Below are 10194 nucleotides of genomic sequence, written 5' to 3' on the forward strand. Positions count from 1 at the left end.
CTCGACCTTTGACGTAGCCGTTTTGATGTTTTATGCGGCTCGATGAACCATATGTTGGGGCCAGTGCCCTGTGCCGTAATGGTTAGGGAAAACTGGTACCCGATGCTGGTTAATGAAGTGGACTGTATTTTTTTTGTATCGTATATTGAAATTTAAAATATAAAAATATACAAAACTATGGACGGCTTGGCGTCGCGGATAAAGAAATATTGTGTTGACGGCTCGGCGTCGCGGATGACAATTTAATACGTCGGCGCTGCGCTCGCATCGTCGCCGGCACTCCCCGCCCCTTCGCGTCGCCCGCGCCCTACGCGATCATCAGGCGCGCACGTACTCATACAAATAGTGTCATGAAACTTAATTGTTTTTTTAAAGGAAATAGAACATGGGCCGTAAATATTTAATAAGTAGTTTTTGTTGGTAGTTTTTATGTAGTGAAATTTAAGTACCTACAAGACTTGATTTCGTAGCTCAGTCTTCAATATAATAATCCTAGGAACCCTGATAAACCGGCTTTACTTCCGTATTAGTTACAAAATAAACGTGAAAACATTTCTGAGTAGCATACGTCATCATCATCATCATCATTACAGCCTATCACAGTCCACTGCTGGACATAGGCCTCCATAAGTTTACGCCAAAAATAGCGTGAACTCATGTGTTTTGCCCATAGTCACCACGCTGGGCAGGCGGGTTGGTGACCGCAGTGCTGGCTTTGTCGCACCGAAGACGCTGCTGCCCGTCTTCGGCCTGTGTATTTCAAAGCTAGCAGTTGGATGGTTATCCCGCCACCGGTCGGCTTTTTAAGTTCCAATGTGGTAGTGGAACTGTGTTATCCCTTAGTCGCCTCTTACGACACCCACGGGAAGAGAGGGGGTGGCTAAATTCTTTAGTACCGTAGCCACATAGTACATACATACACAGTAGCATACGTATTACAAATAAATTTGATTAATATACATGCTAATATACGGTTCATCATTGAGTTTCCTTATCTAAGTAATTGCGAATTAATATTGCTCGAATTTGAAACATACCAAAGTAAAACAAACAAGATAATATAACTGTGGCGTTGGCGAATACATGTATCAGTACAATATCAATATACACAAAGTTAAACCAGAGTTTATAATATATCTACTATAAGTATATACATATCAACTAACGATTAAAGTATATTGATACAATATAATATCTAAACTATACTTCAGTATTTATGTAATAAAGAGGAATGACTGGATTTGTTGGATTGTAATGAACAAACTCAAAAATTACTGAACCGGTTTTAAGAATTCTTTTACCTATCAAAGCAGGGTATATCTTGCTTAATCTAAGACAGCTCATCTGGGGAAGTACCTTATAGACCTTACAGAAGATCACAGATAAATAATACTGCTCTTAAGAAGAGTTTTGTTCCTGTGGTGAGTAAGGGGGCCAGAGGTCCTAAGGAGGGTCGGGGTCAGCTATTTGCTTACGATGCTTCTATTGTTCCATCAGGTAAGCCTCTCAGGTAGGTCAGGTATGCTTGTTCAACCTAGTCGTAATTTCTAATAAAAACTAAAGCAAGGCACACAAATTCACGAGTATAACTTAGTAGAAAGGATTATTATTGGCTCAGATTTAAGTGTCACTAACCACGGGTACGATTACCTGTACACCAGGATAGTAAACTTTACCATGCTAAATTTTATGCTATGCTATGTTTTATTCTAAAATATATAGTTTTATAGATTTATCTGTACCCATTAAACAAAAAAACATCTCTGGTGGGGGGATATCATCCTAACTGGTTTACAAAAAATCGTTTAAAACATAAAAAAGAAATCTTTCCATTAATCAGAAAATTAAAATCAGTAGGTCAATTATTTAACAGAGAGTTATTTATATAGGTGGCGTGTTAAACTACTTATAATGAAAGCGTATCAGGAAAATTTAAATTGCATTAAAAATAATATTATTGACGACACTACAAAATTTTGGCAATATATAAAAGAGAAGAAAAGGAGTAGAAACCGTACTAAATCGTATGTATTTAAAAATACAGAAGTCACTGGTCTTTGTCTGACACAAGATCTGTCTCAATACATGTAGTGGATGCAAGAGACTTTAAAACAGCATTAAGTTGCCTGAAACCAAAATCATCTAGTGAACCTGATGACATTTCCGTGTTCCTGGGTAAATATTGTACATCTGTCCTACAGGAGCCTCTTCTATTTTTGTACGATTTGTGTATCAAACATTTGAGGTATCACAATTGCTAGAAACTGTCGAAAGTCAATCCGATTCCCAAAGGTTCAGGTATACGATGTTTCCACATTTAGACCAATTGCGGTACAGTCTAAGCCAAGATATTCGAAACCATTCTTAATTTTCAAATTGGTGATTTATTGCACCACACTCTCTCTGTTTTTCGTAAAGCGAGATCTACTACTACAAACTTTATAGCAGTTAGTATGTATGTGGTCAACTTGATTCAAGGCGCCAAGTCGACGCAGCGTATTTTGACTACAGGAAGGCCTGTGACTTGGTTGATAATGATATTCTCTTGAATAAAATGACTCTAATGGATTGTGAAGGATAGATGTCAAAGTTGATGACTTTTAATCGTTTAAATTTTACACAAGGTCTTGTTTGAGTCAGGGTAGCACCTTAAGGAATGCGCTTTTCTTGATTATGATCAATGATCTCCACGATGTTGTTCAAACCGCACAATGTCACCTGACATTATAAATGAGAATTATCGATGCAGCTGAGGCACAAGCCTTACAGGTTGATATTAACGCCATTTGCAGGGTAGAGTAATACATAATATCTTACTCTTAATATTGACAAATGCAAATCCATTACTTTTAGTCGTAAACGCAACTAAATCTCAGTAGTATATAAATTATGTGACGCTCCTTTTGACAGAGTTAATTCTATTCGTGATTTTGGATTCATATTATATGGTAATTTTCACATTCGCGAACATGTGACTAATATTTGTGAGGCTGCCAACTATTCTCTTGATTTTATCATAAAAACTTCACAGTTTGGCAACTTAGATGTGGCTAGAATATAGTATAATTACTACGTTCGTAGTAAACTTGAATGTGCGCCTATTATCTGGAATCATTACGACGATAAACTGGTAGAAGATCCGAAACCAAATCGATCTTCACCGAGCTTATAATAGAATGAAACATACTTTATAATAAATTTAGTATATTAGATACCTAACATATCAAAAATGGGTTGTCTAAAAAAATCCTAGACTGACTATTTTTAATTATTTTTTTAAAAATGTTTTATTGATAATTGCAACATCAAGATAACCTGGGTGCCCGAGCTTAGTTCGGTATTTTTAGTAAATCGTGTTTTTTGGAAATCATCTTTAAATACGAATTACATATTTATAAAATATGAATAATATTTTCCGATTTTACCGCCATAATCCCGACCGGCCGATTTCCCACCTGAGCTATTACAACTTTGTTGACAGTAGCGAAATTTACCTTCGTATTCTAACGATATTGTAGCCATTTTTTCACTAGCTAAAAACAGGGTTATAACGAGATTCAGATAATATATATATATACAAGAATTGCTCATTTAATAGTATAAGATAAGAACATTTTAATCTAACTTGATAGTATAAAACGCATAGAATGTGCAGCCGTTGGGTTTCCTATTATATACCTGGACAAACTACTGGGTTGCCAGGTATGTAGAAGATAATTGGCATCGACATTTATAGGTATAGGCAACCCAACGGCTGCACATCGGGTGCGTTCCACTAAAAGCCCGCAACGCCATCAACAGCGGCCGCTGAAATTGCCGTTCCACTAACGTAAAAAATTGCCGCGGGCGTTTTAAGCGAATTCTTTTTTTTCTGATTAACTTACTTATGTCTGGAGCAAAGCTCTATAAACTTATATGTATGGAGAAACAAATAAAAATAATGCTCTGACTAATAGTATCAGTAGGTCTAATAATGTAGATATGACTGCAACATGAGTCTGTAAGGTCGCAAGTTGACACGGTGTACACAAAGGTTAAGCAATGCTGAGTAATTTAAGTCCTTCGAGAGTACTGTTGAGTAGAAAATCAGCGTTCAAATTTGAGTTTCATAGTAAGTTTCTTGTGTTTCAACATAATTATGCTGAGTGGTTTTCCTTTTTATGTCAGTACACAGATTTGCAGACATTAATATTGTTTTAACATTATTATAATGTTTGAGTGTTTGTATTTGAAACGTGAACTATATTTCGTATTAATAGGAAATCTTTGTATGTATTCGAATTTGCTCTCATTGGGTCGTTGCGAGTCCAAATATCTGTTCGGATAATTTATGATTAGCCTTTGGAAACTAATTACTAAAAAATAAAACTTGTTAGTAATTAATTTAAATGTGAAGAAAATTTTTTTTTGCCTCTTTTGATAAGTGATATAAGCTTAATTTATTATCTTTTGTGATGTGGTCATGGGCATTAACAGTAAAAAGTTACGATTTTATTTTAAACATTTTTCGTACTAAGTGATATGAAACTGTTAAAAAGATGTAAAAAAAAAAACCTCGTGAATATTGATTTGTCAAGTTGTACTCAATCACTCAAGTATCACTTTTTCATTTTTCGAACTTTGTGATTGAATTGAAAATAATTTCATTCATTTAAATTAAATATTTATAATGAATAAAAATGAAATCTGTGAGTGGCAACAATAATTTAAAAATTTTATCACCACACTACAGAGCGCTCTTCAATAACATTCAACAGATAGGTAAAATAATTTTCCCAAACATCAACTAACTTTTCTTAAATAATGAGTTTTTAAGCTCAACGCAAGTAAAATTGCGAGAAAAATTTAGTAAATTGGGAATAATATAGAACTTCTTGCTTCAGTGATGGTGTTGGGCGATGGTAGTGCGCGGCGAGCGCTGCGGACGGCGCTGGCGTGCCTCCTCGTCAGTGCCCTCGCCCCTGAGCGCCTCGAGCCTTGCGCCGGTAGCCCGCTCTGCTCTTGCCGCTTAGCCCACATGTCCTGTACCGCCGTGCCGTTACATAGGTTTCCAGGTACAATTGTAATTTTAAGGTTCATTATTTCTTAAGGAGCATTTTTTCCGATATATTCAAATTATATTAATTCGTATTTATTTATCACGATTAACTATAAACAGTTCTATTTATAACGCTCAGTTCTTTATATTGTTTCTTTGATAATTTAAATATTAGACTGTTTTGGAAAATAAAATATAACACTTTGTTTATAATCTTCGATACAGAACCTAAAATATACAATATGTAATAATGTCACAATTATTATTATGCCACAATTATATATATTAACATAAAATGACTTTATAGGTCGTAAAATGACACATATTGTATTCTTTTGTGAAAGTTTTGTACAATAAAATCCTTGTGGAACTGTTAACAAGAGTATAATCGTTAAGTTTTATTGTTATTGTACAAATAACTATAAAGTTTTAAGATTACTTCAAGACAGTCTCAAATACAGGAATACTAACATCTGCGCGTATTTTATTTCATTACAATCATTTAATGTATAAATGCTTGTATACTCGTATTATATTCGTACATTGACTTCCGTCTTAAATGTTGGTTTTTTTAATTAATTCTTGTTATTTTATTTTTATGTATTTCCTTACATTTTTCAAGCTGACGTACTGTAGATCAAAGGATAATATTATTTTAGGATGTCAAGTTATATCCAACAAAATAATATTGAATTTGTTTTATATTTTATCAGACAGAAATTTATTTTACAGAATGGCCACGAATAGAATTGCAACACCTGGACATAAGTATGTCCAATCTTGAAGTAATATCTGAAAGTGCATTGGATGGACTACGACTGCAAACCTTAGTTCTAGTTGCTAACAGGTTTCATTATATTGAATCACAAGCATTTAGGTAACTATTGAAAATAAAATACTTAAGTAATAATAAATAAAAAATAATTTAATAATTAATAAAAATAACAATATTATTTAAATAGTAACACGAAAATTTTTTTCAGCACTATGGCTAATACTCTTGCATCGTTAGATCTTGGTTACAACGAATTTACTGAAATTCCTGAGCAGGGCTTCAAAGACCTCAAAGTTCTTAATTGGCTGAATATGCAAAAGTAAGATTGCTTTGTGAAATAGTTATTTGAATGTTCCCTAAATATTTTATTCTAACAACTGAACTTTTATTCTAGCAACTACATAGCTGAGGTTAGTCCTGAGGTAAAATGGCATCACTTGGAAAATACACTTACAAGTTTATCTTTGAGCAGTAATCAAATAACACAACTAAAGTCTCAAGCACTTACGTCGTTGACCCACTTACTGCAGCTTGATGTGGAAGGAAATTATCTTCGTTCCATCAGTCCTGATTCCTTACCTACTTCTCTCACTGTCTTAAAACTATCAAATAATTTCCTACACGAAATATCCTGTGATTTATTATACAATCTTCCTAGGTTACAAATGTTGCACGTACGTCACAATTCAATTACATTTGATACTAACTCTAACAGTCTTAATAATAAAACTAAGAAATTAGAAAAACTAGACTTAAGTAACAATAATATAAATGATACGTCAGATATAACGATATTTCGAGAAATTCAAATAAGGCAGATAATTTTAGATCTCAATGAATTAACAGTTGTACCAAGATTACTATTTACCAATAATCGCATTGAAAGATTATCAATATCTTACAACAAACTCACATCAATATACCGAGAAGTATTTATATCTCTTAAAAATTCCCTTGAACATTTAGAAGTGGAGCATAATAAATTAGCTCATTTGCCGGACAGTTTGGCGCAAGTCACACGACTGAGACATTTATCGTTAGCTTATAATCAATTAGAGGAGTCTCCTTTACTTCCGAGTCGTATTCAGACACTGTCACTAGCTGGCAACTTTTTAACTGCTATACCGTCTGCACTTCAAGCGCTCGAATCCGGTTCCATTAGATATCTCGATTTAAGCTATAATAGAATATCTTATTTGTTGCCGAACGAATTTCGAGAGTGGTCTTTTTCTCTTGGGACTTTGAATCTAAAAGGTAACAGAATAGCACAAATTTATAAGGATGTTTTTCCTGCAAGTATGCCTGTGAAAGAGATTAATTTAAGTTTTAATGACCTATATTACATACACCCACAATCTTTTTCTAATTTAACCGGCTCTTTGCATGTACTAGAATCTTCAGCAACTATATTCAGTGGATACTTTCCCTTTGAAGTTGAAGATGGGCTAGAAAATCTTAGTTGGTTATCGTTTGATAATAACGACTTTCATATACTAAAGCTATCAGATATTTCTTTTTTTCCTAATTTAAAATATTTAAATTTAGATTACAACAGAATAGTTGACATAGTTGTTGACGATAATATATTAAATGCTTCATTAGCATTAAATAATATACGCATATCTTACAATTTTCTGAACTTCATTCCGACTAAAACATTTTCACATATACCCGAGCTGAGAAACTTAGATTTATCTTATAACCGTATCAATAACTTGACTAAGAACAGTTTTACCAACTTACCTAACTTGAGATATTTATCTCTTGCGGGAAACTTAATCGATTATATAGAAGTAGAAACATTTGTTAATTTACCGAAATTGGAAATACTCGAGCTCCAAGCAAACAACTTAACATATTTATCTATGTACTCCTTTTACAACATTTCCAACCAGTACACATCGCTAACGCTTAATATAAGTAAAAATATAGTTAAACACATAGAAGGCGATGCTACAGTTTACATTAATATATTTGATGGCTCCTATAACGATTTTCATGAAGTGCCAAATATATTTTTTCTATCAATTGAATCTACGATCAGACAGATCATACTATCACATAATAAAATAACACATATTTCAAATGAAGCTTTTGGACAGTCTGTATACTTGGAAATATTAGACTTACATAAAAATAGTATTGGCGTAGTTAAAAGGAAAGCCTTTACTGACCTTATATCTTTGCAAATATTGGATCTCTCATTTAATTCAATTTATCAGTTATCCGTTGAACAGTTTTATAATTTACACAAACTAAGATATTTAAAGTTGGACCATAATAATTTAAAACTTCTTCCTAGAGACGTTTTTAAAAATACTGTTATAGAGCATTTAGATTTAAGTTATAATGAAATTTCATTGTTTCCCGTCACAGCACTCTCACAAATTGGTTTTACGTTGCGATACTTGGACCTTTCTAAAAATAGATTGGAATATTTGGATAGCAACATATTTCGAAACACGCAGTTCTTGTCCAATCTCAACTTGGGTCACAACTTGTTGACAGTCTTATCTGATAATACGTTTTCGTGTCTCGGAGCCTTACGACGATTAGATCTTAGTTTTAACTCTATCAAAGCAAACTTTAAGGAGTTGTTTCACAACCTCCCTAATCTGAGGCATTTGAATCTTGCAAATTTAAGTTTAAAATCAGTGCCTTATCTACCTTTGACAAATTTAACAAGTCTCAATTTAACTTCAAATTACATTAGCAGTTTAAAAGAGACTGACGTTAAGCGTTTATTGAATCTACGCTACTTAGACCTAAGCCACAATCGACTTACCTCTTTAGTGCCAAAGATGTGGGTTAACTTAAAGAATTTAAACTTACTAGATATTTCATATAATCCTATAGTACGAATAACGCCAAATAGTTTTAAATTCTTAAATAATTTGTCGTATTTAAATTTAAATGGGCTTAAATATTTAGACATAATTGACCAAAATTCTTTCCGTCCCTTAATGTCCTTGCGATCCTTGCACATTCAAACATGGTCTACGATAAATCATTCTAGTTTCCGAATCGCGAACATCACATCCTGCCTCCCATCCTTGTATAAGCTAGTGATACATTGCACAGATGAAGAGATAGACAAACAACTACACGGAATAGATGCGCGAAGGATGAGATATTTAGAAATCAAAGGAGCAAATTTGCACAGAATATCCGACGATGCATTTGAGTCGTTTGCAAATAGCCAAGAGATATTTGTTAAAATTAGCGAGACATCAATAACTAAACTGCCAGCAGCATTTATGAAGCATCTCTCGCAAGTCCCTCAATTAGGAGTCGACGTAAGCTACAATCAAATATCGAGACTAGATCCCGCTATATTCTATCCTAATTTTACAAGCTGGAGTCACGTAGCAACTAAACTACTTTCAGGTAACGCAAAAATAATTTAGACTTAATCCTGTTTAGCTTTTTACACTATATATATTAAAAGTATTAAAATTAATTTTACTTTATACTTATAATTTAAAATAAATTTGTGCATACTTCTTAATTACAGTAAACTAATAAAGGCTAAATAACTTAAAAATATAATTATCTTCATTTTTAACTTTCCAATATTAATTAATTTATTTTTATTTCTAAATTTAAAATGTATCTTATTTTATAAACTGTACGTCGTGTCACATCGTTAGAAGCAGGAAGTCTTTTGGAATAAAAAATTAATGTCTTAGCCAGAGATTAAGCTCACGCGGACATTATACTTTATACATACTTTATAAGCATCTAACAACCTTCTACTTTAGTCTCATCTTTGTAATGAGTTTTAATTTTTAATAGCCTCCCAAATTTTCCACTTCCAAAATTGTGTTTGAATTATATATATTGTACATTGTTGTCATTATTTAGGTGGTTTAATTCTGACCGGAAACCCGTTGCGGTGCGAGTGTGAATTAGCCTGGCTCGGAGCTTGGATGAGGCGTTGGCTGCAGGAAAATGAGGCCGGAGCAGAATTAAGAAGGGCCGTTCGGAGTGCCTCTTGTAAAGATCAACTAGGAAGGCGTGTACCCCTACTTCAACTTCGGGCAGATGAAGCGGAGTGCCACGCTAGTGCCCTCTCTAGTGACGCGCAACCAAATTACACAAACATTGTTTATACACTAACGATAACATTGTGGACGTTCGTTCTTAGATGATAATACTCGTGTTTAAATAAATAATTATAGTTAAATGTGTAAAATTTGTCAATAAAAATATTAGACTAAACTAAATTACAACTAAACTAATGTAAGCCTTTGCATGACGGAATTTCGGTATATTCTTGAAACAGGTGCAATTTATTTCTTTAGCCACTATATACATATAACTATTTAAAAATGTAGACACTTTTATGGAGTAAGTAGGGTAATTTACATTTTTATACGTC

The 10194-nt window shown here is 33.4% G+C and overlaps 1 protein-coding gene across 1 annotated transcript; it reads left to right on the forward strand.

The window, feature by feature from the left end:
* The first annotated feature begins 4679 nt into the window (after window positions 1-4679).
* Window positions 4680-9964, forward strand: LOC123657425 (chaoptin-like). Its single transcript, XM_045592970.1, has 6 exons — window positions 4680-4761; window positions 4884-5054; window positions 5771-5915; window positions 6022-6132; window positions 6208-9200; window positions 9678-9964. Exons 1-6 carry the CDS (start codon window positions 4680-4682, stop codon window positions 9962-9964), a joined length of 3789 nt encoding a protein of 1262 aa, XP_045448926.1.
* The last annotated feature ends 230 nt before the right edge of the window (window positions 9965-10194 follow it).

Source organism: Melitaea cinxia, chromosome 10, assembly GCF_905220565.1.
Source record: "Melitaea cinxia chromosome 10, ilMelCinx1.1, whole genome shotgun sequence".
NCBI lineage: Eukaryota > Metazoa > Arthropoda > Insecta > Lepidoptera > Nymphalidae > Melitaea > Melitaea cinxia.

Bases quoted from the DNA above. Each gene is read 5' to 3' on its own strand.
- LOC123657425 (XM_045592970.1), top strand. From the start codon at position 4,680: ATGAAATCTGTGAGTGGCAACAATAATTTAAAAATTTTATCACCACAC. The intron at 4,762-4,883 runs GTAAAATAATTT...TTCTTGCTTCAG, and splicing joins CAATAACATTCAACAGATAG to TGATGGTGTTGGGCGATGGT. The intron at 5,055-5,770 runs GTACAATTGTAA...TTTATTTTACAG, and splicing joins GCCGTTACATAGGTTTCCAG to AATGGCCACGAATAGAATTG.